The sequence below is a fragment of the Haliotis cracherodii genome, unplaced genomic scaffold, assembly GCF_022045235.1.
Source record: "Haliotis cracherodii isolate W230 unplaced genomic scaffold, xgHalCrac1.p SCAF_2, whole genome shotgun sequence".
NCBI classification, from domain to species: Eukaryota; Metazoa; Mollusca; class Gastropoda; order Lepetellida; family Haliotidae; genus Haliotis; species Haliotis cracherodii.
This window is the reverse complement of record NW_027266275.1, coordinates 46,494,376-46,522,209: the sequence shown is the minus strand read 5'-3', so window position 1 is coordinate 46,522,209 and position 27,834 is coordinate 46,494,376. Positions and strand designations below refer to the sequence as shown.

The 27,834-nt window shown below is 39.8% G+C and overlaps 1 protein-coding gene across 2 annotated transcripts in view; it reads left to right on the top strand.

The window, feature by feature from the left end:
• The window catches only part of LOC139469180 (ubiquitin domain-containing protein UBFD1-like), a 280,993-nt gene that overhangs the window by 15,493 nt on the left and 237,666 nt on the right, over nt 1-27,834 (top strand). Inside the window, exons 1-3 of one of the 2 annotated variants that reach the window (XM_071251315.1) lie at nt 5,291-5,418; nt 18,167-18,349; nt 19,007-19,126. In XM_071251315.1, the coding sequence (XP_071107416.1) occupies nt 18,259-18,349; nt 19,007-19,126 (211 nt within the window). In that variant the 5' untranslated portion in view covers nt 5,291-5,418; nt 18,167-18,258. Of the gene's footprint in view, nt 1-5,290; nt 5,419-18,166; nt 18,350-19,006; nt 19,127-27,834 lie in introns of those variants that run through there. The other variant, XM_071251314.1, reaches the window with a different exon arrangement.

Here is a 27,834-nt window from a genome sequence, read left to right as displayed (position 1 = left end):
ACATTTCGATGATCCTGGAAGAGGTTGTTCATTCCCATCTCACAGGTGGTTACCTCAGAGGTCTCCCGTAAAGCATTCTCCTTTTGGTTGTGATCTACCATCCTCCGTGCCTGCAACTTTGCGGGATTGCCTCCACCTCAGACATCAAATCCTCACGAGAAGAGAGCTGTCGCTTCCACGATGGCAATGCATACGAACTGCTTCCTCAACGCTATCATGGAAGGATGTTTCTGGAAATCTGATACAGTCTTCGCCTCCCACTACCTAACTGATGTCCAAGGACTTCATCCCTTTGGTTCGCTAGTCCTGGCTCAACAATTAATGACAACCCGTCAAGGCAGGTAAAGATGCAAGTATCACTTACTCTGTCGAGTATATCGAGTTGTGTATAACATGAATAAATAATTGAGAGCCACTCCTTTGTTTATTATTGTACTTAGGCAACATTTATTATTTACTTGGTTTACAGATGCACCGCTCTTTCTACAGTAGAACACGGATATAACGAACTACAAGGGACCAGAGAAATCAGTTCGTTATATCCGTTGTTCGTTATACACGTTTTCGCTTGGAAACGTCCGCCATCTTGGATAAGACAAAACACAATAAACGTAATTGCAGTGTTATACGGAATGTTTTCGCTTCTCACGGCTTGAAACCATTTGAAGAGGGTATCCTCTACGTCTTGTTTATTGGCAGCTCGTAAAATTTATATGTTTAATGTTTGTTTTACAGACAAGATTACATGTACAGGTAAGATTAACACAAGGTTGATCCGTCACCGCTGATTGTATTGATTCGCTGCTGATTGCGTAGAGCCAATTGTCAGTGACGCTTGATACTGAGTGAGATTTCTCAGTTCGCTATACACGTAAAAAATTAGTGATAGATGGGCTTGTCGGTGATCAGATATCAGTTCGCTGTATCTGTAGAGAGTTCATTATATACGTAAATTTTATATGATATTACATATTACATAATTTTTATAACCTACCAGTCACATCATTCATTTATTGAATCTGTCACATTTCGCAATGTCTGAAATACATGTTCCATTTCAATGTATCAGTTTTTATCAAAAGATTATAAAATTATTCACTATTTCCTGCAGTGTTTTTGAAAATAAAATTCTCGGACATACACTTCGACAACAGGTCCTCATCAAACATGTCAATCAGGAAAATAAAGACTTTTCAAGCAAATCTTTTAATATATTATACAAAATTATAAATAAAATCAACAACAATATATCTTAAAGTTGTCAAACTGACATCTTAGTTATTATTTCAATCTTTTCTTGAGATCACGTGTAATGTAAGTCAAATCACATCTCGGCTTTCATCGCCTCGATTTCTCAGCACGGACACAATGTTTAATGCCAAAATATACTGAACCGCAAAAGAAACGTCACCCCAAGTAACATAGCATGAAAGGTTGTCATTTAAATATCTGGGTAATTTTTGTCAAAGTTTCTAATATTTAATATTACCTTGTCCAGAAAATTGAAATTTGATGATAAAAAAAAAATGCAGATGACAATAAAACTGATCGCCCAAAAGCATCACAGCAAAGGCCATTGTAACCCGATGCACATGAGTTCCGTGCAAATTGAAATGCACATGTGTTCCCCTATTTCTTGCCCTATAAAAATCCACCCAGATCGGATAACATTCATTCGTTATTGAATTGCTACCACATGCCAAGATTGACAAGAAATCAGTGACACCAAGCCCTTGGACAAACCGCCTGACAAGTAGCCAATGCATTTCAAGTCCACGTAAGGACCATATAAGGCTCCAGCAACAGTACCAAACCACCAACACTACAGATGACCGACCACATAGCGGAAGACTAATGGTCACCACCCGACGTCAGGATCATCAGATTTTGCTACATCAACTTCAAGATCACTTTGTTACTGCTGCGGAAACTGCTCAACAGACCAGGGGGAAACCCCAGTGACACATTAGTGTGGACACTGTGCGTCGACGATTGATGAGCAGACACCTCCACTGTCACAGGCCACACCAAGGCCCCATTCTGACACCATGTCATCGCCAGGACCGTCTTCAGTGGGCAAAACAGCACCAGCATTGGCGCCACCAGCAGTGGAGAAGAGTCCTCTTGTCAGACGAGAGCCGTTACTGTATCTCAACAACAGATGGCAGAGAGAGAGTCTGTCGACGCAGTGGGAAACGTTATTTGTATGCTTGTGTTGTTGAGAGAGACTCATGGGGTGGTCCGAGCATCATGGTGTGGGGTGGAATTGGTCTTGCAGAGAGGGTCGGCCCTGTGGTCTTCCAGAACATCGGTCCAGGGAGATGCAATGGTGTCACAGCAGCTCGGTACATTGATCAAGTCTGAGACCACACGCCATACCTCATTTGGCACATCGCCCCAATCACGAGTTTCAGCATGATAACGCCCATGCCCACACTGCGGGAGCAACAAGAGACTTCCTCCAGTAGAATGGCATCAGAACCATGCAGTGGCCTGCCCTCAGTCCCGATTTAAATCTCATTGAGCTCCTGTGGGATGAGTTTCAAAGACGGCTGAATGACATCCGACCAAGGCCGACAACTGCAGCTGAACTGCGTCAGGCGTTCCTCAGAGTGTGGGCTCAAGTGCCTATGGCCTTCATCAACCGCCTCATCCATTCCATGTATCGACGTTGCACGGCAGTCATCAATGCACATCGGGGACACACGAGATACTGACATGTGATGCCATTTTCTCAGAGACTAATGTTGTGTTTCACGTTAAGAACATTTGACAATTTTAATTTCAACCTTGCCAAGTTTCATCTTTTTAATATGTCTCAAAGTTTGTTTATAGTGTTTGGACAAAAATATATATCTATCCATGGTGATGGTTTTTTTGTGGTTCAATATATACTCATTAGAAATAGAGAATCTCACCCGAGTGTCTTTTGATATCAAATATTTCTAGTCAGGTTGATGAAAGTGGAAAAACTCTTGACCCTTGCCAGGGAGTTTTTCCACTTTTATCAACAAGTGTTGATACATTTCATACCAAAAGACCGAGGATGAGATTTTATCTATCATCCAACATCATTCTTCCAACCTTTTCAGTTTGTAGACAGTAAAAAGCAGTATCTTAAGTGTAAAAAGTACTGCTAACAGCTTCAGTTGCAGAACCATTAGTGTTGTCATTTGATTGTGATTTCATGGTTACCAATGACGTCACAATGGTCTGCAAAGTATTGTGATGCAATTTCAATGGAGCAATATCCACTACACATCCATGAAGTTCCATATTTTTAATATAGATCGCGATTTCCTGCTTAAAACGTACAGAATAACATGATTTAACCAAAACCTTTCGTAAAAATCTGAAAATTATCAAACATGAAGACAGTATCGTTGCTGTAATTTGATTGGCTGCCTTAGGTCACGTGCTTAAATTTGACCAATCACGAACCTTGTAGCAGATTTTGGCAAGAAAACGTTAGCAGAAACCAATTTTTATCTGATAAAATGGCATGTTACAGCTACGAAAAGACTCCACAGAATGTTATTTCTGTATTATCATTAAATCGGTGAAACAATATAAGTTTTTTAATGGATACTGACATGACAGCCTTCGACATAAGTATTATTCATACGAAGCTTCGAAAACGGAGGTATTTCCTCATGTTGGTGAGCGGACAGACACAATTATCGGGAAATGGGTGATGACAGATATTATTTGTATTTCTTTTTAAAATAATTTTCCGATTACGTAAACAATGAAAATATAAAAGAAAGTAAGTGGATTTTATGAAATCTTATATTTGCCGAAAGTCATTGAATTTACGCTTCTTTGGTCCTTATGAATGTGTTAGCTTACATTATTTTAATTTAAAATGAACTTAATGAAGTTGTAAATGAATTATTTAAATGATGTGATATACATAACTTCCATATTTATAAACAATAGGATTAATTAGAACTTTCAAATGGTGTGTAGCCAAACATGTAGCAAAGATATTTTACAAGCAGATAATTTCCTTGATAAATGTTGGCTTCATCTATCAGAGTCTCTGGGAACTCGGTGTCACAGCAGTAATCTTCTGGTTGGCTGGTGTTGAAAGAGTTAATCGTCGTCCATGCTGTCAAAAAAGTGGTGTATTTCATGCATTTCCACCCTTGACATGAATATTGTTATATTGCCTTTTGTGCAAAAGCTGAGTGCCAGGGATAAAATGTTATTGAAAAATTGAGTTGTTTTACTTTTGTTACTCCAGAATATATTTTTCATACCTACCTAACCTTTTAGGACAAAAGTCAAGTAATAAATATCCGAGAGGCTTTTTTTTCCCTTTTTTTTTTTATTTGACCTATCTCACTTTTGAAATGAGATAGAAATCTGTAACCAAGAAATAAAAAAAGTGTCGCCTAATCGGGGTACCCAGATCGAGGCTTCAAACTTCAAACTCATCTGTAAAGACATTAGCCTTCCACTCTGGAGTCGCCGTAAGGTGCTGCCATTTAGGTGGTATCCCAAACCCATACCTGTTTACCTCTGCCTTGAGCATGTGAAGTACCTAGGGCTGGGACGGGTAACTCGGGTACTCGGGTCGGATGGGTACTGAGTAGGACCTGGGTACCCACAGGACTACCTGGACCTATGGTTAGTCACGTTATATATTGTTTAATGACAAAAAGTAGCTAAAAATCTATGTTTAAACGACAAGTCACTAATGTTCGCAGTTCTTCCTGACTACAACGCCCATTACTTCTGACTTTTATATGTGTGAATAAAAATAAAACTTCAGTGTATACACCAGATCATTTCATACATGTATCTAAACACATTTTACCAGAGCTGCGGTCAAACTTTTCCCAATCGGACAGTTTGTACCTACCTCTTGAGACCTACAGCGGGTACCTGGGTAGGGTCAGGTAATAGGGGGGGTGGGTACCCGGGTAGTAAATTTGGACTAGTCCCAGCCCTAGCAGTACCAGTATTTTTTTGAAGATCCACTTATGGATATTGTCGATCCTTTCCTCATCATGTCTTCGCAAGTTCAAAAGGCGGTTTGATTGATAGCTTCAAAAAGCATAAAATGATATGCCAAGCAAATGAGGCCTACCTCGTAAGAGCGTGGGATAAATGCAAACAGTGAGATAGGATAAGTTTAAAAATGTGTAAATTGTATATTTATAATACTTATCCTAACTCACAAGAACTATGCTTGCCCATCTATCTCCATATCACAATTGCACAGCCTTTCAGCTCCAAGAAAGAGAATGATGAGGGGGAGAGTGTCAGGTGATCAGCGCATGTGTGGCAAGCTGAACAAGATTCCGGTGCAAGACCTGACTGACTGGGTTGTCGCCATGGTGATGCAAGGGGTGTTTGGAGAATGAAGTTTAGAAGCTGGAAACTTTGTTTTGGGACATTGTTTTTTAAAGTGTGAGTAATGCCACACAAAAGTAATATTTTTTAATATTTCTGGTATCAGCCATGACACTGAATTGACATTGAATATAATATCATAACAATACACATTGAATGTATGATAATAGCTTTTCAGTTTATGGGTCAAAATGAAAATTAACTTTACCAATGGCATAGCAGTTATTGCTTTATGAAATTAATTCTTTGTTGAAATATCAACATGCCTTGTTTTAGCAGCAGCTGTATAAGTGTTCAGCTTGCAAATACACTGATTCATAGGACAATAGCAAATAAACATTATTCTTGAACCAGTAATCTTAAAACAGATTGGTCTAAATGGATAGTGGAAAATATAAAATGTCAGTTACCGCATTTGTTTAACTTGGCTTTATTGGCAGAATATTTGAAATAGACAAATATATGTGAAATTTGTGCAATTTTTTCTATCTTAGAATCAAGTCATTATTCTTTTACTAAATTGCGTTCATCAACGTTCACTGAATGATTGATAAGTTGAATGTATTAATGTTTTTGACTTCTTGCAAATGTTTTTACTTGGATTGTTTGAGCCTCACAACCAGAAATATTAATAAAAAAATCACTATACTTCATCACAAGTAATCTTGCCCATGCTATCAATCACAGTCTACAGTGTTATAACAATTATTTTGCTGGCAAGGTGTAACACTTTTTTATTTCTTCCCTCAAAATAACATTACACTTCATTTATGGTCAGTGTCTTTCATAATGTAGGAATCAATTGGTGATCGCTTCCATAATTCAGTGTATTTGTCTTGCATTTTGGCCACTTCTGACTTGACGTTGCTGTGTGCAGGATGCTGCTTCCTTCATCTTATGGTAGTTGTACCGCATAAATTCACTCCTGCGCATGACAGAACAAGACATCAAGTGCATAGTGTAAAATTACCAATGTCCAACACCAGTTTTATTCATCACTGGACTTAACAAATAATATTTACATAATTTGATAAATAAATATTTCACTGTGAATTGGCATATGGACTACTAACGGCTGTTTTAGGTTATGCCCTTTGATGTATGTTAATATTCATGACATAAACATTATTTAATTTATTTTGCACAAACCTGAAACCACCTCAGACTGAGGTCTTTAATTAAAAAATTTAAATAAAAAATTTGGAATGATATACTTTCATTATGACCAATGATCATGTACATTTGAATGGAATTCTAAATTAAGGGGTGTGTGTGTGTTTTACAGGTTAGGGTTTGAAATATTTATTTCCAGTTCTTCTGCTTTAGATCGCACACCATGCTCACAAACATCGCCAATCAAAGGCATCATCATCTTCCACTATGGAATATTCTACTACTTCAGGCACATTCTAACCAGCTACATCTGTCGCCAGAGAAATTCCATCTCTGTGTTTGGTGTATCTTCATTAATCCTGATTGCCAGAGGATAATTGCGAAGGGAAGCTAGACATCAACAGGGTTCGTTTTGAGAGGAAGTGCCATGGTACAGTGTTCCTGGGCCTCAGATGGGACTTAGTAGCAAAGAATCAACTCCCAGGACTGCGGTACAGATTATTTATCATCCCTACACTGTCTTCAATATTAGGCCAAGAAGATCGGGAACACTTTTCACTCTGCCCAGTTAGAGCTCTCAAGATCTACCTTCAAACATCAAAAGATCTGATACGATCACGTAAGTGTTTCTTTGTCCCCTTGCTGACAGCTTCGACCATGGAGGTATCCAGAACCACAGAGTTCTTTTGGTTGCGCTCGGTGATACTTCAAGCTCACACCTAAGGGTGGTTACTGCCTTCATTGGCTTTCAACTTGCATGGGACAAGGGAAGTGGCATCAACCATGGCACTTTGTAGCAACTGTACTTTGGAAACTGAATGCAGCCTGTCAGCACAGATGAGGAAGTATATTCAAGACCATATAGTTTTCTAATGTTTGAGTCTATTAGACTTGATTTGTTTGTTTGATTTGGTTAGTTACATCAGAAAACTATATATGTTTCATTAGCCGTGTTTGTTAATTGTTTGCTATATATCAAATAAAAATCAGAAGTAATTTAGTATAATGTCCAGCTACGTATTTAGACATTTCAACTTATTTGATATTTATAATTCAGCCTTAATAACTGAGACAAGTCAGGTATGCTGTTACCTAAAATTAATCAATTAGTTTGTATCTGTTGCTATTGTCTTGTTTATATTTGAATAATTTAGAACAAAGTGGAATCATGAGTGATTTTAGAAGTACACAATTACATGTTGGATCGAGATAGGAGCAGTGCCAACAAACATAAGTGTATGTCGGAATATTATTGAAAAAAAGGGTAATGTGGCATGATACCTATGTAAACAGAGCACTGCAACTAAAATAACATGATATTGGCGTACTGGTATATTATTCCTGATAAAATAAGAATTTCAGATACAATTTCTTCCAACCATTGCATCAAATCTTTGAAGTTGTATCATTGATTAATTTTTAACTGGATCACCGGTAGATTGGGTGAAAGCGTGTGTACTACTGATTATTTCCGGCTTAGTTTATGAGAAAATGCACATGGTAAGCATTTTCTCTGCATGTTTTGCTGTGGTGAAAACACTTTGGTCCTTGAATTGGGTTAAATTCATTTACTTGGTGTTTTATTTTCACAATATATGCCATACTCATTTTCAACTATATTTGGGATTTTTTCAAGCATATGTTCAGTCCTACTCGTGGAACTGTTTTTCCCACAATATTTGCTTTCCTGCCAATCTGGTTTCCAGTCATTGGCATGAGGCCATTAGTTTCATATTCCTTGCCTCTACTTGTAACTTCTTCTGTTTGTATCATTTATTTTCCACATTTTTTATGTTTGTGTTTGGTCATCAAACCGCCTTACTAGATTTTTGGCAATGTGCATCATTATTTCTGATTCTGCCCAGGGCCCTCACTCAGTCAGAGACATTATTCAGGAACTATATCATCTCATGCCTGCCCAACAACCCTCCAAGGAGGAGTCCATCTCTAAGCCCAGAATGGATCGAGCAGGTAACGAGGAACCTAAGATGAAGTCAGATACGTTTCATAGTCTGCCTTACCCTTCCTATACAGATGATGTCATCAACAAGATAAACCCATCCACAAAAATGTTTCCGGAGCAGGCTATATTAGACTCAGTCTCCCGCCTATCAGCAGGAGTGCTTATATGTATGATTCCCCTCTTCCTTGTTGGCCTGTTATTGACGATGACTACCAGTAATTGGTTAAGAGGCCTTCATCCAAGATGAGTGTGGACTCAGCCAGGTTCAAGGATCTGGATCAGGTCAACAAACTGGCCCTGAATATTAATGCCTACATTAACTGGGTCACCACGGGTATCAGACACATCATCCTACCCGCAAGTGGAGTTGCCCTGGGACACCACTGTTGACATGAACATGGAACACGTCGGGTTTATCCACAGCTCCATGGATCATGCATGAGGACCTCTAGGCTACTCAGATTTGGATGTCTGCACAGATGCTACTGATGCAACAACAATATTTGGTTCAACAAATACGTCGGCCGATCCCAGAACCTCTTAGCAGGAGTATGCTGTCCCAGACCATCATAGCCCCGACTATGTTTTATGGAAGATTACACTTTGTCATAGACGAGATTGCCCGATCTACAACATAGAAGTTCCAGAACTCAACAGTTTAGCCAGCAAGATACAGAAACGCCCGCCCAACCTCAAGCCCATCATAGCTCTCCCAAGAGAAGACAAGATTCCTCGGGTCGTGGTTCTCTTTGTTGCCAAGGTGAAAGGCTAGAAGTTGCATTTCCAAAAAAGACCAAGTCTCATCAGTCATTCTGTAAGACCTTTGTTCCTTCTAAGAGGAGCAAAGTTAGAAGCAGCCATTCACAAGCTTTTAAAAAAGAGGGCTATCACAGCGCTAACAGAATCAGACACCAGCAAAGGTTTTTACTCTCCAGTCTTCCTAGTACCAAAGAAAAACTCTTCAGAAATACTCAAGATCATAGACTTAAAGGTACTTAGCAAGAAATATTTGATAAAACCACCAATATTTTAGATGGAATCCGTCAGAAAATTAAGAAAGTCTCTCAGACAAGGAGTTTGGATTGGGAGCATAGATCTACAAGACGCTATCTTCACGTTGCCATCCATCTAAATTACCTGCACTACTTAAGATTTGCAGTCGAAGGATAAAATATATCAATTCCCTTCAGCATCTCCATTGCCCCTTGGTTATTCACCAGGATTATCTCACCCATCATCTGGTTCGCTAATGAAAATCTTGTAAGGCTACACAGCTACATCGCTGATCTCCTGTTCACCTATCAAAGCAAGTTGCAGATCAAGATGAACGTCATATTCCTCATTCAGTTGCTCATGTAGTGGCCAACATACAGCATCAATAGGGCACAAGGTCTTAACTTTTGTTGAAGGAGGTTACTCGTTTATATGCCTTGGCAGACTCAGTGAGTTGCAGGAACAAAACATGTCTCATTCCGGGAAAGTGAAAAAAGATTGTGCCCATGGAATGGTCCCTTCATCCAGAGATATTCAAGTGGATAACATTGATTTGGGATACTCCACATCATGATTTCTTCATGATCTGGCTCACAAGATTCCAGGGTACAAAGGTCCACAATCTTAGGACATTCCGTAAAGTGGTCACAGGTTATATATGTAACAAATATTACTAAAGTTCAAGATTAAAAAAGCCATAGTCTTGAGTAGTTCAAAATAAGTGTTCAAAACACATAGTTTTTATCCCCCGCCGGACCAGAATGGCTGAAGGGGGATTATGTTGTGGCGCAGTCCGTCCGTCTGTCTGTCTGTCTGTCCACCTCATTAAAATCAGACCTTAGTTCTCGCTACTGCTAAACAAAGATCTGAAGACATCCCATTAGGGATCACGTCAGAACGACCTTTCATCCGACCAATCAGTGCGTCGCTTACCAGATTATGAAAGTGACAGTCGGAATGTGATTTCTAATCATGCAATCTCGAAAACTTTAACATGGGGTATTCCAAACGATAGTTACGGGTTTAACGGCTGAATCCTTACAATCTAGACCATCTATTAGCCATTCAAGAATGTTTTTTTTGTTCACGTTTTAAATTTGTAATCGAGAATTTGTCAAAATATGTTTTGAAGCTTTGTCGCCAATTTGAAATTTGTGCCGTAAAGCACGAGAAAGCTGCCTTCTGATTGGTCATTCCATTGGTCGGTCAAAGTTCGCGCAAGGTCGGTCTGATGTGACCCGTAATGGGATGTCCTCATATCTTTGTTTAGCGGTAGCGAGAACTAAGATTTGATTTTAATGAGATTGTCTGTCCGTCCATCCGTCCGTCTGTCCGTCCCACAGAGGGTACTAAGCTTGTGAAATCAACTCCTCCTACAGTTTACAGAGAATATCCCTGAAACTCTACACACAATATGTGGACATGTTGATGATACGCATAACGCAGTCCTGTTTTATTTCGACAAATTTTGACAGAGTTACTGCCCCTGCTTTACAAGCTTCATTTGCCTAATTGTGAGAGAGGGTACTAAGCTTGTGAAATCAACTCCTGCTCCAGCTTTTAAAGAATATCCCTGACACTCTACACACAAGATGTCAACATGTTGATGATACGCATATCGCAGTCCCATTTCATTTCGACAAATTTTGACAGAGTTACTGCCCCTGTTTTACGGAGCTTCATTAAATCTACTCCCCCTCCGGTTTCCAGAGAATATCACAATATCTAACTATAACTATAGTTAGTTTCCTTGTATAAGGCTTTTGTGGGTGAGCTACATCCTTATGGCATTAGCATTCAGACAAAATGCACAATTTGTTTCAAATGTAGTGCCATCTACTGTTGTTATTTCATAAAATACAAAGAAAATATAAACTCGTTAAAAAAATTCATGTGGGAGATGTTGTGCTCTCAGAGCACTCTTGTTCAAAAAGAAGTTGACTCATAACCCTCCAAACTTAGTCCAAAGACAGATGTTTTAATTTCTACCAACCCACTCTGCACTGTTTGGACTCACCAAGTCATTTCTTGGAAATCACAGAGAGAAGTCATGATTCTGCATGATTTGACTTGTCAGTTTTAAATTTTCATGGATTCAACACAAGCGTGTGAAAGAAATATATTGTAACAGTTGTGGCCCAGAAACAGTCGTTCGTGTATGATTTTCTTTATTGTGATTGTTCTGAATGGAATCTCATCAAGTTTGATAAGTTGCTATGATCAAGTGTGCTTTGACTTCAGTAATGTCAGGACATTGTTTTCGCCTTTCGAAGGGAGCCAAAGAATCTAGGAGTGTTTTCTGATGGACTTTTAAATTCTCTCCGCCAAATCCTTACGGTAGATGGAGATGGCAATGAATATCGATCACAAAAAGGTTGTCAAAAATAAAGATTCTTCAAACATGTTTTATAATGTTATATTTTACTGTCATTGTCAGATTTTTCAATGAGGAAAATAGCCTTTTCTGAATCTGGTAGCCATGGAATGTCCCTAACAGTTTCATAAACATTTCATTTGTATGGAAAAGATGTGCCGTCGTTAAGTCTTGTAATGTCATCAACGTAATAGTCAGGGTTGCAGTCAAGAACATCAAAAACACCAGATATCAAACTACCGTACTTCCTCTATTAGACGCTAGGCCGTCTGTTAATTTTGCGTGAGCCGTTGACTCGGCGTGTATTACAAGACCAGACTTGTATTTGAGGCCCAGCGTTTAACAGGTGAAATATAGATCTGTTTTACAGATCATATGGGGGTGGTGATCGATCTGCAGCCATTTTTTTATGAATCAATATGTAGGCTATCAATGTATTCATACACACTTTTTTTGTGTGAAAAGGTTTAATATATATGAAAGGGGTTTCCGTAGCTAAAAGGAAACCTTTTTTTAACCAATCAGAATGAAGCATTCATCAATATCATGGTAGAAAACTAATAGGATGTCATATGAAGTCATATAGAAAATGATTACATATCTATAATATACCTGAAAGGAGGTAAGGTCTTAATGACGTTGCCTGAAAATGGATTCATATAATATTACAGGAAGTATGTCAAGAAGAACCTTAGAAGCAGTGGCAATGTCAGTAGGTATCGATAACCGGAAGTGACGTCATAAGGAATGTCAGAGGAGGTGAGGTGAAATTGGGTTTAACGTCGCGTCCAAGATTATTGCACTTATATAGCGACATGCATGCACGTGTGTGTGTGTGGCTGCTTGTACTAGTCCGGACTGATGCCGATTTATAGTGCTAGCCCACTGAGATACCATGCCGCAGTTTAACATGAATACCCCACTCAGTCCTTGTTTTAGCCCCTTAATGCCGAGTGTACAAGGGTAACAACAAGTACCATATTTTAACGTCTTTTGGTATGATGCGGCCGGGAATCGAACCCTGGACCTTCCGCTCTACCACTAGACCACGGAGGCGGTCCGAACGTCAGAGGAAGAGACATCAGAACCGCTTTAACTATAACTATAACTATTTACGGCATCAAAACCGCTAGCTTCCCTACAAGTAGACGTCATACAGCCTTTTTACAGGGAATCTGGATTACAAAGCAATTACCTCCTGTCTCCTTCCCATTTATATTTATACATATATATACTCAACAACAAAAGTTCATGTGACACCAATATTTTAGTGAATTTTTCAAACAATTAAAGTTGGGTTTTCAATATTGTAGTACATGTATGGAATCAGGTCACAAAAACGCAACTGCTACAGAAAAGCATGCATTCAAAATTTGACTTTTATGCAAGCCCTATGCATTTCACTACCCAAGAATGGGTATAAAAACGTGTATAAACGGGATTCCATATGAATTGTTAAGCATCGTGCTGACAACCACTCAGAAAAACAACAAAACTACGCAATTATTCAACATTACGAAATGCCACGCCTGTCAGAAAATGAGAGTCTGTGAGCCATTGGTATGCTTGAAGCAGGATCGAGTCACTGTGATGTCCACAGAAACACCATTTGGTGTTTATGGCAACGTTGGCAACAGACGAATGCAGTCAGAAACCATCCTCGGAGTGGCAGGCCACGCGTAACCAATAATCGACTAGACAACTGGATTCGAGCAACATACCTATGAAATCGATTCCAGCCAGCAACAGTGACTGCAAGAAGCATCCCTGGCCTACGACGAATATCTTCACAAACCATACGTTGTTGCCTCAGATGTGCAGGGATTGTCGCCAGAAGACCCACCAGACGTCCCATTTTGACAGGAAACCACCGTCAAGCACGTCTACAGTGGTGCAGACAGCATCTACGCTGGATGGCCATGCAATGGGGACAAGTTCTATTCACCGACGAGTCTCGTTTTCACCTCAGCCACAGCGATGGACGGATTCGAGTGTACCGACGTCAAAGTGAACATTACGTCGATCATTGTGTCATGGAAGAAGATCGGTTCGGGGATGGCAGCGTTATGGTATGGGGTGGGATTACAGCAAGACAGAGGACCCGTTTGATAGTGGTAGAGGGAAATCTCAATGGACAGCGCTACCGAGACGAGATCATCGGCCCTGTTGTTACACCATTTTTGCGTCGTCATGGCCCAGGCATTACCTTTCAACATGACAATGCCTGGCCTCATATTGCTCGACTTGTTTAGGATTCTCTCAATCTCATTAAAATCAGATCTTAGTTTTCCGTACCGCTAAACAAAGATCTGAGGACATCCCATTACGGGTCACGTCAGAACGACCTTTCACGAATTTTGACCGACCAATGAAAACAAGAAATCGACATTGGCCAATCAGAAGGCAGCTTTCTCGAGCTTTACGACACTAGTTTCAAACTGGTGACTACGCTTCGTAACATATTTTGACGTATTCTCGGTTAAAAATATTAAAACTTATAAGAAGAACATTCTGGAATGGCTTATAGATGGCATAGATTGTATGGATATAATCATAAAACCTGTAACTGTCGTTCAGAATACCCCGTGTTAAATATATCGTGGTTGCATGATTAGAAAACACATTCCGACTGTCACTTTCATGATCTGGTAAACGACGCTGTGATTGGTCGCTCTGACGTGACCCCTAATGGGATGTCCTCAGATCTTTGTTTAGCGATAGCGAGAACTAAGATCTGATTTTAATGAGATTGGGATTCTCTTCAACAAAACAACGTGAATGTCATCCCCTGGCCTGCTGGCTCCCCTGACCTCTCCCCAATCGAGCACATGTCGGATGAGATGGAAAGGAACCTTCGACGTCATCCACATGTTCCACAGACACTCCAGGAACTTCGAAACATGCTCCAGCAGATATGGACAGATATCCCAGATGACTTTGTGCGACGCCTGGTCCATTTCATGAGACAAAGATGTGTTGTTTGCATCGCAACCAGAGGTGGACACACACGCTATTGATTTGTAAATTTACATTTTGACATGTTCATGTTTTTTATGAAATCACGCATTTTCTGAAGTCAGTATGGCAAATTAAACCATTTGAACACATACAGGAGTCTTTTATCTGTTGCAAACCAAAATTGTTTCAGATTTGATAAAAAGCATAACTTTGCATTAAATCTTATTCTATGTCACAGGAACTTTTGTTGTTCAGTATATTTCCCTTTCAACTGCTATCTAGGGATACTAGATGCCAGATCCCACCGGTTCCTCTGGTTTATTCTGGCAATGATGTAATGGAGGTAGGGTATTCAAAAGAATTTCAAACAATAGTTATCATTGTGTATTATTCTAAGAATACTACCTTCATTACGTCAGAAATTAGTCCCTCCCACATCCCCAAATTATCTGCATGCATCTAGTGTATGAGGATCATGGGTGAAAGAAGTGATGTGTTTCTGTCTTTCGCTTTCTGCCAGGGATAGGATTTTCCTCACAACAATATTGATAGATTGGCAGTGGAGAGGATTGCTGTTGAAAGTTTAAATAAATTTACTGTGTGATTGACAGCCCAAACAGGAATTTATGGCAATGATGTATTAGAATTATACACGATGATATCTATTGTTTGATTTCTGTACATCACTTGCTTGATAACGGTGTTATTATCAACACTGAATGTTGCATTCATTGTAATAAAGAAGTTGTGTATGCATTGAAATATCTCCCATGTTCGATATACCAACTTCTAAATGCCACTGAAAGAAAATTGTCTTCTTAAATTGCACATTCCTATGTTGTGTGTGAACTGTATGTTTTTTCTCTTGACATTGGCAACGGTAGCCAAAGTCAGCGAACTGCACGCCCTTGATGTCACCAGGGTTCAGTTCAAACAGAGTAGACAGAGTTCCATACATCTTGACCTTTGTGTGGATTTTATAGTTAAGAATCAACAACCAGGCCAACCTGACAGGCTCTTCACGTTCCCGCCGCTCTCCTCCATTGTCAAATTCAAAGACGAGGACCAAGTTTACACTGACCTATCAGAGCTATAAAAGCCTAAATAGCAGCATCGGCCTCAAGACAGGAAAATAGACATCGTCTCTCTCTCTCCCCATGGTCATGACCTGCGCAGGTGATATCACCAGAAACGCTGTGGCCTTCTGGTTATGTGGTACCATCCTGCCAGCCTATAACGATACAGGACTTGAACATCCCAGGCTTAATTCTCCCCACGAGACCTTGCATCCATCTTGACATTGCAGGGCAACTGTCCTTTTCAGTCCACCAGGCAGGGCTGCTTCTTGGAATGGAACACCATCGTCTCCAGTGGCTACCTCTGCAACACCTTGGTAGAAAACATGAACGGCATACTCAGTTTCGGATCTTTGGTGGTCACCAACCCTCGAAGACACCTCTGACTTGCCCTGCTGGCCTCCCGTCCTGCCCCGTCCACTTGTTGCCACTGGCATCTATGATCCAGGGACGAATGCAGAGTAAGTGGACTTAACGTTTGCCTCCATACTCTATACTACCATATTAGACGTTCACCTTGTGTGCAACAGTCTTGGGGATAGTACTGATGTTTTTCGTACGAGATCCCTAAATGTTTGAATAATATACTATTTCAATGGTTTTCAATATGAAATTCATTTGTCTCAGTTGTCAAGTGTATCACATGCTTTTTTGACTGATGGTGGTCACACACTCATCACCCAAACCCCCGAAGACACCATGGATATGCCCTGACGCCTGGTGTTCCCTCCACTCGTCAATGCCGCTTCCAATCGAGGGATGAAGGCAGAGTATGTTGTCTTACTTCTTGCTTCCATGTTCTTTACATCCGTCAGACGTTCACCTTGCATACAGGGATGTACATACATAGCACCAGTTCCTGTGTCCTTTCCCCACTTGTCTGCTGTTCAGTAGGATGGGTGAATTTGTAGTAAACCATTTCTATGTACCCACCCTTGGACTGCTGTTTTCCCTCCTCACTCCTACTTTTGGAGAGCTCAAGAAACTCAATGATCACAAAGGGGCTTGGGAGGCAACTCCAGGGAGCGATCATTGGGATACAACTGGTTCAACAAATTTATTTATATCAAGAATACAATCTTCTGAAGTCTTCTTTCCATGGATACTTTTGACCTGAAATTGTTATATTGAAAAACTAATATGTGTATGTTAGTTCCCATTTATAATCCTTTTAGCTCCATCAATTTAGTTGAAACCTAAATATAAAATGTATTGAAACTAAAAGTGCTTTAATTAACTACTCTCAACATTCTTGGTTTATTCAATGATAGATGATAGAGATGATAGATCACTGAGAGGAGTGTTTGTACACTCAGTGACCCCAACAACCTTGTTGCTAGGCTGACATAACATGGCATTGAATCGCCAGTGTGGTTTGCAACAAGATTTTACATATTACATCATAGGGTGACGTGTTTGTAGACTTTGTGGTGCTGAATTCTAAAGGTAGGCCTTGGAAACATTTACCGAACACAAAGAACACTTATGTTATGTAGATTTATTTATGAGGCAGATGGCCAAAACCATATACTCATTGTAGGCATGTGCCTGTGGTTTAAGAATCTATTTACCTAAAATTTGGCATGTGCAGTGACACATTATTCTAAGTTCTGAAGAGTTCATCCCTTGTATCCCACAACAGTCAACTGACTAACCAATGAAAAATTGCTTCAGCTAATTCCTGCTGATTGATACTAACAGTTATGTTGGTTGGTTGGTTGGTTTGTTGTTTAACGCAGCACTCAGCAATATTCTAGCTATATGATGGCGGTCTGTAAATAATCAAGTCTGGACCAGACAATCCAGTGATTAATATCATGAGCATTGATCCATGCAATTGGGATTGATGACATGCATCAACCAAGTCAGCGAGTCTGACCACCCGATCCCGTTAGTCACCTCTTACGACCAGCATAGTCACCTTTTATGGCAAGCATTTGTTGCTGAAGACCTATTCTACCCTAGAATCTTCACATGTCAACAGTTATGTAAACTACCTCTTTCTTGTTGTTTTTACTACCTGTTTCTTGTTGTTTTGATTGTAATTCATACAACTGCTATTGTGTTTATGATTCTACAGCTTTGAAACAAGTTTGTTGTGGTTACTTACATGACTGAACTTGTCATTGTCAAAATAGCCCTTCTGAAACATGCTGCTTATTGCCAGCCTGACTGAAAGTGACAAAACAAGAAACATTGTTCCCCTCTATCAAGTGTAAATATACGGAGATTAAGTAAATACATTGATATTAAGATGTACATTAGAAAAAAAGGGTAACTGCAGGTATGTGTTGAAATGCATTGTTATATGAGTTTTGCATGTTTTAGATAAAAGTCCTACAACTGAAGAAGGCAAGCCAGTCAAAGATACTCCTGATTTACTGACAGAGAGCAATTCCAATGCCAACTCAAGTTTAGGAATGAGTGACAAAAGCCCTGATCCTGGTGGTTCAGATGAAACAACTAGAGGAACCATCACGGAGTCAGGAAATGTATTAACGCAAGAAACAGGTAATATTCACAGAGAGAACTTGCTCATGTAGTCTTTTCATACATGGAAGACAGATGAAGCCCCTGTAATGTGTATGAGCACTGACTAACCTTGAAACTCTCCCTGGCTTGTATCTTATATATGTCACTGTACCCCACCACTACTAAATTGGCAGGCAATATAACTTCAGGTTCGTTCTTCTTATATATCGCTCTTCTTTGCCAAAATTTAAAAACTGCTTCTTTAATCATCCTTGTTTGCTTAGTCACAAGCAAGCTATCCCTTTTCATTATGTAACTGTTTCATTTAGTGCACCTGTTTGTGTGCAGTGTCCATGACTCCCAAGTGAAACCCCAAGAGCAGTAGAGATTTTTCCTTTGATCATGTTGATGAATCAACAAATACTTCATAAACATTTACACAAATTGTCATCTATCCTAAGTTTTCTGGTTAACTATTGTGTTTGGGTTGATAAAAACCTGTTCTCAGACACTGCATGACATGGGAAGCAGATACTTTAATGTAATGAATATGCATTTACAGCAGAATATCACTTGGTCTCACATTTAATGCTAGATGCTTAAAAGAAGATAAGACCAAGACTTGAGTTTTGCTTTACATTTGTTTACTGCCAAAATGATATATCTCAGGTAAACTAGGTCTTCTTTTATTTTCAGATAAAAGTGCTGAAAACAGTGTTGAATTCAAAGTGATATTTAACAAGCAGAAATATGATGTGAATTTTCCGCTTGATAGTACAGCATCCCAGCTCAAAGCTCATGTGCAGTCTCTAACAGGTGAGGATATCATTATGTATAAGATAATTACGTGATAAATCGCAAAGAACAATGGAGAACGAAGTGTGGTATATTTCACAGTGAAACATTGTTCTATCATGACATCATTTCAGGAGATTCTAACATGCGCTCACAACTTGTTGATGTTGTATGTTTGACGATGTTATTTTTGAGAGGGGAGTGTCTAGTGAGTTGTTCCCCATAGATGTACCTGGGCAATGCAGATAAACGCTATGGCCGAATGTACTCATCCAAAACTGGAAGAGATACAACAATTGGTATTGAGAGAAAAGGTACAGGTAATCGACGTGAGGATTGGGAGAATATGCCGCAAATACCCACCTGTGCATAAAATGTACTTGTCTGACGTTGCCGAGGTCGGATTCTGTTGAGGGGGTCATCATTATTTAAATAGGGGTTAATATTTATAAAGCTTGTACGTTTTATCAACAGGCTGTACATAATGTTGATATCTCATATAAGAAATAAATGACTTGTTGTTGTTTGTCATACAATAAAACAGTGTATGGAGAATAAACCACTTGGGGCTGTGCCCCTCATGGTTTATTCTCCCTGAAGTGTTTTATTGTATGATAAACAACTCCCACCCGTCGTTTATTTCTTAAATACAGCTGATCACGTACGTGTTTATATTAGTTAGCCATTAAATAGAAACTTCTTTCTTTGATAGTAAATAGGGCTGGGACGAGTCCAAATTGAAAACCTTGATACCCCAACCCTATTATTACCCAACACCACTGAGGTACCTGCTGTAGGTCTCAAGAGATGCGTATAAAATGTCTGCTTGTGAATTGTTTTACAAAAAGTAATCAGTTACATGTATTAAACGATATGGTGATGCATACACTGAAGTTGACTGAAGCTTTATCTTTTTGTCAAACATACAAAAGTCAGAAGGTACATGTGCATAGTCAGAAAGAAAGAGAACATTGGTGACTTGTTCTTGCACTATGCAGTTATAGTGACTTTATGTCATTAAACACTGTGTCACATGACTAACCACGGGTCCAGGTAGTCTTGTGGGTACCTGGGTCTACTCAATACCAACCCGAGTTACCCATCCCATCCCGAATAGTAAAGTGCCGCTGGGATTCAGGACTGCATTCATGTTTGGTAAAACGGTGATCACTGCCAGTAAGATAATTGACATGAGAGGTAGTCCTACCAGGAGAATTCCAAATGTGTCATTTGATGGCCAGGTTCACCAGATTAGTGCAAACACAAACCAAGCATTCCTAAAAAGCATTAAGGCATTACCAGACTTTGTATCTTCTCGAGGATGTGACCCTGACCAAAAGTCGAGTGAGCTTATGTTGTGGCATTGATGTCTGTCATGTGTCCTCAATTGTAAATATCTTCTTTCTCCGAAACAGCTCCACCAAAACTTTACAAGCTTGTTCCCACCAATGATGACACTGCGATTTGTTCAAGTTTTTCTGAGCCGATTTTCAATATAACACTATAGCAGCCATACTGAAACACCTGTTGTGGCCACTCTTGTTCAAAATGAAAGGAAATGAAATTTGGTATGTGTGTTGTTGGTAGTAGGACTCAAGACATCTAGTCACAGTAAACATCTTCTCAAGCATTTGAATCAGACATTCAGTATGTCTGCAAATGAAAAAGTATTGTTGAAATGTAGGTACTTGTTATTTTGAAGGTTTTTGCATGTAATGCTTGTATGATCTGAGTACTCTCTATTGACATTACATATACTGCAGGGATATAATAATTCATATTTATCACTGATTTTTTTGGAAACTGTTTTTTCTCCAAAAAGATTTATGTTTTTCAACAGTGCAAACCGTGTACTGTACCATAAGATATATGATATGTGGTGTCTTTTGTGTTTCTTTGTGATAGATAATATTGATTTGAAGTGCCACTTACGCTTTTGATTTGTATAAAAAATATAATTATTTACTTATCCTGCATTACTCCTTAACGCATCTACTGCTTACCTTACAACAAAGAAGACAGCGTCTAGCGATGGTACTAGATGAAGGAAAAAGGTTGTTTTCTAATATTGCAAAGATCCATTGCAGCTGTCATGTGATGTCACATCTGATTACATTCCTGCTTGAGCACACAATGCCATTTAGAAAGTGGTCAATGCTAATATTTGGGATAATACTTTCTCAGTAAAGTACTGATTCTAGTAAATTGAAACAGCTCCTATGGCCAAAAGTTCGTCAAATGTGACAAATGTAATATTTGGTATAACACTTTCTTAGTAACATTGGGGGCACGGGTGGCCCGGTTGTCTTAGGTGCCGCGATTTGCTGTGCAGAGCTGCTTCCCTTGGGCACGCCAGAAAGCTATGATTGTGGGTTCGAATCCCGGTTCACCCCAATTATGTTTCTAGCCATACCCGTGCTCGTGGGTTTCACCGAAGTGGTAAACGTCTGAGACCTGCATCACTTCGGGCTTTCCTCCCACATCAAGCTGACACGTCGTGATATAACTGGAATACTGTTAAAAGCAGCGTTAAACCCAACTCACTCACTCACTCACTCTTAGTAACATTCCTGCTTGTCGCCCAACAGACATGTTGTGCCCTGTTTTGGTCACTCATAGACATATACTAGAGCAGTCCCATCCGCATGCAATGAATATGTTGGATTCGCAGGAGTCCATGTGGCAGCAGTCCATGTCACTGATGTACCCGGCGCCAGCCTCCGTTGTCAGCAGCGACTCCTCCGCCTCAGACAACCCAAGCGTTTGTACGCCAGCTGCACACCAGACACCAGCATTTCCAGCTGAGTGCTCCATGTCAACCAGTACGCCGTCCGCAAGCTCCAACGCTACTTCCCATACTTGGGTTTCATCTCACGGCTCGGCCTCACCTGGCACTTTGTCCAAGCACTCTTTAATCCTAATTGCCTAGACCATTTTCAGACTGTGGTAGATTTCCAGCAACAGCAAATAGACCACATGAGGAACTACCTCAGAGCAGCCCTTGCAGATATTCGGCTACACTCAGGCTTGGCAACATGGCGCTCTCCAATTGGGACTCAAGTTCAACTGTTGTCTCCTCTGTCAGTTGGTCGGCCAGTTCGTTAAGTTACGGATACACATGCCAAGGTCTCTAACTACGTTCGTGATGGGACGGCACTGAAGGTGCCGGAGCATGTCTCCCATATCCTGTCTCCATGAGCTGGCAGATCAGGCAATTATCGTCCAAGAATCCTCAAAAAACAAATATAAGGCTCTTATCAGCCCCACTTTGGAAAATTCTAGGGCGGGGGCTGGGATAAGAGGGGGAAGCACTGAAGCGTTGGACAATCATGTCTGGGAACTCCCACCCATAGTCGTCCCAATTGTCAACACTCCAATTGGTGGAAGCCTGGGGGTCTTCTGGATGGGATTGGTGGATGCGTTTGTACCAAACGTAATGAGCTATCGTTATCGCTTGAACATAGCGGTAGACCCACCATTTACTACAGAGATCAACTACTGAGATCCAACATAGATATCTTGCTGGAGAAGTGAGCTGTAGAGATTATACCCACCCCAGCGCTATCAACGGAATTTCACTTTCCCATCTTCCTGGTACCCAAGAATGACTCTGACAAGATGCGATGATCAGTCCTGACTTCCAGGATGTGTACCTGCATGTACACTACTGCCTAAAAGTTCATTCCCCTAACACGCGTTGAGAACGCGTGTAACACGCATGTGACATGGGTGCTCAACGGGTTGCACACGGGGTGTGCAACGGGTGTGCAGCGAGTGTGCAACCCGTTGCACACGCGTGTGCCACGCGTGTAACACGGGACCGGGTTCCAGTTGAAGTTGACAAATTTATCAAATGAATAGTGAGATAAAACAAAACAGTGAGATGTGAAATTTGTGTTAATGAGCGGCCATTGAGCTGTGTTCACCAGACCGTAAATACAAGGTCGGCCCGTCTTAATTAGTGTCGGTTGCTAGACTTTTATGGCATGAACCATTCCACTAGGGTCCAGTCTAGCCATTGTGGCTAGCCGACAGTAGAACAGTAGTGAATTTAGATGCGAGTTTATTGCTAGGGGAACCCCCGTGTTGACACGATTGTCGCGGGTTGGTAAATGTTCACCATTAAGGAATATGTCCTATTTCCCCACAGCCCACTTTCTGTTTTGTATTTTGAAAGGATAAATAAAAGAAGGTTTTGTGTGGGACACTTTTATACTAATTATAAGAGGATGTTGTAAATGAATATGAACAGCCATACTGTCTGACTGTTGATAGAATTTGAGATCTTCACAATCACCGGGTGTGACCATGTAGACAGAATCTTGTTAGGGTTTGTGATTTATACATTTGCTAAATGACCATAGCGAGTATTGCTGGGGATACCAAACGTAACAGTTTCTTATTAGAGGTTGTGAGTACCTATACCACGTAGATAGGATATCTTTAGGATTTTAAATCCTTCTTTGAGAGGCATTTAGAAGATGGAGTACTACGTTAGGATAAGATTTATGGGTGACTTTAATCCTTTCTTTCTCTGTGGGTAATCCTTTCACGTTGATTGGAGGAAGTAACTCAACCAGGTCATGACAGGTCGTGAGTTTACTCACTAGCTACTGTGAGCGTTTTTGGCATGACATCTTTTCTTGTATAAACATAGAAACGATGCTCACTCACTCACTGTTAATTTTCTGCAGTTTGCTGGCAAATTGGGGATAAACCTCAGTGTCAAAGACGATACAACTTAGTTCGAATCCCAAATGGGGACATTTTCATAAACTTGGCAAGTGATGATGAATTTTAATATTAATATTATTATAGTTTATGAAATTGTTAATAAAACTTTAATAAAATTGTGCTTCACTCTCACGAAAAATATATTGTCTGTGAGTAAATATATGTCACGTTGTGACTGCATTTTTCAGTGATATTGGGACTACATGAAATATGGCTGGTTCTACATTTCTGATACAGGTGCTTGACTGACTGAGTAGTTCAAGATCAATTAGATATGTTTAAATCAGTCAAGTTTGCAACAATAGATGAATAAGTTGATACATTTGGACCGCAGTTACCGATTAACAACTTAAGACATAGAGATAGGGAGGAGATATATAACCAAACCTATGGTCCTGTTGAGACAGTTGACAGTTAGAACGTTGGATTAAATGACAGTAACTAATTTGAACATTCCCCAGTAATATCATAAAATACATCATAACTCATAACAGTCCGAGAGACAGCTTCCAGCCATATACTAGTATTGAAGGGACAGTCGCTTTTGACAGTTTAAAAATAAATTCACCTTAAGGTGCTTGGCAAGTCAAAACTGATCTCCCTGAATATGTTTTTTAGGTTTGACAGCAACTATGCTTGTGGATTTCAGAGATAGATCTGATTTGTTAGCTAGATGTTATTACAATAAGCGAAAATATCTTTAAAGTCCACAGTTTGTTTAATAGTACAAAAAGTGTGTTATAGATCTATCAACGTTTTCGTTTATTGAACATAATATTTGCACTATATTGCTGTAACTGTAAATAATCTAGCCTCCCCATGTATGTAACTTACATATATTTATGTATGACCAGAACAGCAAATAAAGTTCTGGTAGATAGGTACCTCGGAGATTTAACGTGCGCTTTCCGACTTAAGCCTATCTCGCGCACGGGGAAGCACTTATACTATTAGGGTAAAAAAGCGTAATGATTAAATAAAGAAGTGCACCCCCCAAAAAAATATACAAGTTTACAGCCTATTCTAATAAAGTTAAGGGGTTGGGGTTTGGCTGGGTGGGAGTGGGTGATAAAAGAATATTCAATAATATGGAAAAGTTTGGGCCTGAGGGGAGGGGGGGGAGGCACGGCGTCGGCTGGCAAGCGTGTGTGGCTAGAAGTTTAGCTGCGGTATCCTTGTAGTAGTCTCTTGGTCAGCTTCTCACCCTGGGGGTCGGGATTCTGGTAGAGACTCTTGGCAAGGAGGGTGGCGGTATTGGCGACGAAGTGGTTTGAGGTCGGTACGCCACTACTCTGGAAGAAGTGGTACAAGTCTGTGTAGTTTGTGATGTCGTACTCGATGTCCTGTCCCCCCTTCTTGTGCACCATGACGAAAGGGACTCCTTGTTTGGCGTAGAGATGTTCCTTTGGTGTGTTGATCTGGTCAACCTTGAGATCCGGCCGGGCCTTGTAGTGTTTGATCGGAATGTCTGACTTTTCCACTAGTAAATAAAGTTCTTTGGTATAATGTTCAATTTCAGTCTGCCTCACCAAGCGTAAGAAAGCATTGTACATGTTCTGATAAACCACACTGATGCAATTAAGCAAATGAATATTTGCTGTGGGCAAATATCTATTTTCTATATATATTTGTAGATATGAAGCATTCTAGTTAATTGTTGATACACTGTGCAGACAGAATTGTGTTTATTTCCAGGCCATCCTGTTCGTCGTTTACTACTATAAGGTGTATGGTTGGAGGCAGGATCAAAGGCGCCGCACAGCATTTATTAGATAACAGTCGGGGTCGTCCGTTTCGCTTTGAACAACCACCCCACCCTGTCTGTATGAGTTATATAATCGGTGCGCAAATAACTGTGTCAAGTCCACTGCTGGGCTGATGCGGTGTCAGTGTCAGCGATGAACATGAATGCTCAAATTATAGACCTGTAGCACTCATAAGTTGCTTAGCCAAAATATTTGAAAAGTGTATATTCAAGTCTCTGATAACAGCAAATATAACCTTAGAAATAGGTTCAACATACAAACAATCAAATGTAGAACACAGACCTATGCTTAATCATTTCTCCTGGATATGATCAACCTGCGGAACCCTCTATCGGATGAAGTAACTAATGCTCGCTCATTAAAAGAAATCAAATCCTTAATTAATCGTTCTGATGCAATTATTAATAATTTTGACTTCAAATATGTTCATAGATCATGCCAAATTGTCCACTGTCGCCTTAGGCTCGGCTGCAGTGACTTAAACGCTGATAAGTTTAGAGGACATGTATCAGACATACCAGACTGCACTTGTGGATATCACCTTGAAGATGCAATTCACTTTTTCTAAAACTGTCAAAAAATACGATAATATCAGAAACACTGTATTTCTACACACATGGGTATGGTCTAAAAATGATATTACATGGCAGTAGTTAAGCAGTTCTACAAACATGAATCTTCTTAAATCAGTTCACGAGATCATTGTCAAAAGCAAAATGTTTGAGTAGCTTAATTTTATGCATGTAGTAAAGGAAAACTGCATTACCTTATTTCACAGACACCACTTGCTTCAGTGTATTGGCTTCGTGTATTTCATTTGTGCATTTTGTATGTTTATGTTCATATGTCTTATATATATCCAGCTGTTGTTAAGTTGTTACCTGGAGGGGTATTACATAAGCAAGTTTTGCTTGTTTACCGATCCAGATTTCTTTTGAAATAAAAATACGTTTAAGCCAACACAGCTAACCCTAAAACACATGATTGTAAACTATTCAAAAAGGGGCACCAATCTCTGGCTTCTTCTCGGGTGTCGGACTCAAACTCAAACTCATTTATCCTTAGAATAACATGACATACAATTATCTACAATTTTTATTATGTACAATTTAACAAAAATAATAAGAATAGGATACATGGATACTAATACAATTTACCAATTGTATTGTACACATTGTTTAGGAATTTAGATAGGCCTTTTAGATCTCTTACACTGTTAGTGGTCATAATTTTCTTAAATGTTTGGAAACTTAAGATATTGCTTATTTAAGAGTTCATATAGCCGTTGGTGAAAAGCTTCACATCGGAATAAATAATGCAATTCATCTCCCACAGCGATAGAATCACAGAGTGGACACTGGCTGTCTTACCTGGGAATGTTCAGCCATCGACCAGTTTCAACTGGTAATCCTTGGTTAGAAAGTTCTGACTTTTAGTATGGGGAGAAATAGTGATTTTGAGAGCAGTAGATATTTCTCAATTGAAGATTGATTCTTCAGGTAATACGACCTTTGGATTTCCGCTTGGGCTTACTAGCTGCCGTGAGTCAATTTGCTCGTTAACGCAACCGAGCGTGACAAGAGACTGGGTTACCAGTCTGCAAGGACAGCTAAATAAACTTACGCATTTTTGAAAACTGGTTGGTTACCCGTGATCTATGAAGATTTCGACAAAGGGCGCATGGTAATTAATTTCTTCAGCCTAAACAAACAGACAAATAACGGCGAAAGCTCATCGGATGTCGTTATTTGGAAATACCCCTGATGGTTACAGTTTAATAATAAAAAAGTATCCCTGAGTGAAAGCATTTGTGGATTTCAGATTGCGTGGATGATACAATTACTACTCCCTTGTTGTCATCCATATTTTCTGGTATAACCCTACACTTGTGTATTTGTCGTAATTCACTTGCTGCTCAGTTAATGAATTTATAACATGTATACTTAGTTGTAGCACCACTCAGATTACCCAATGAAGGTTCAAATTTGGTCTTTCTTGTAATTATTCAATCTAAATCCAGGTTTGAAGTGAGGTGGAATGTGAGTTATGTGATATGCACGTGGCAGCCCAGCAAGAGATGTATGATCAGTTGCTTTACTTTTTTTGTAAATCAACTGATCATTCCCAGACATCAAAGCATCAACAGGAAATATGTTGATTGATTAATTACTGTTATCTTGCACAGTGGATATGTCAAAAGTTAGTGTTTACATGTGAAGGTAGGTTTAC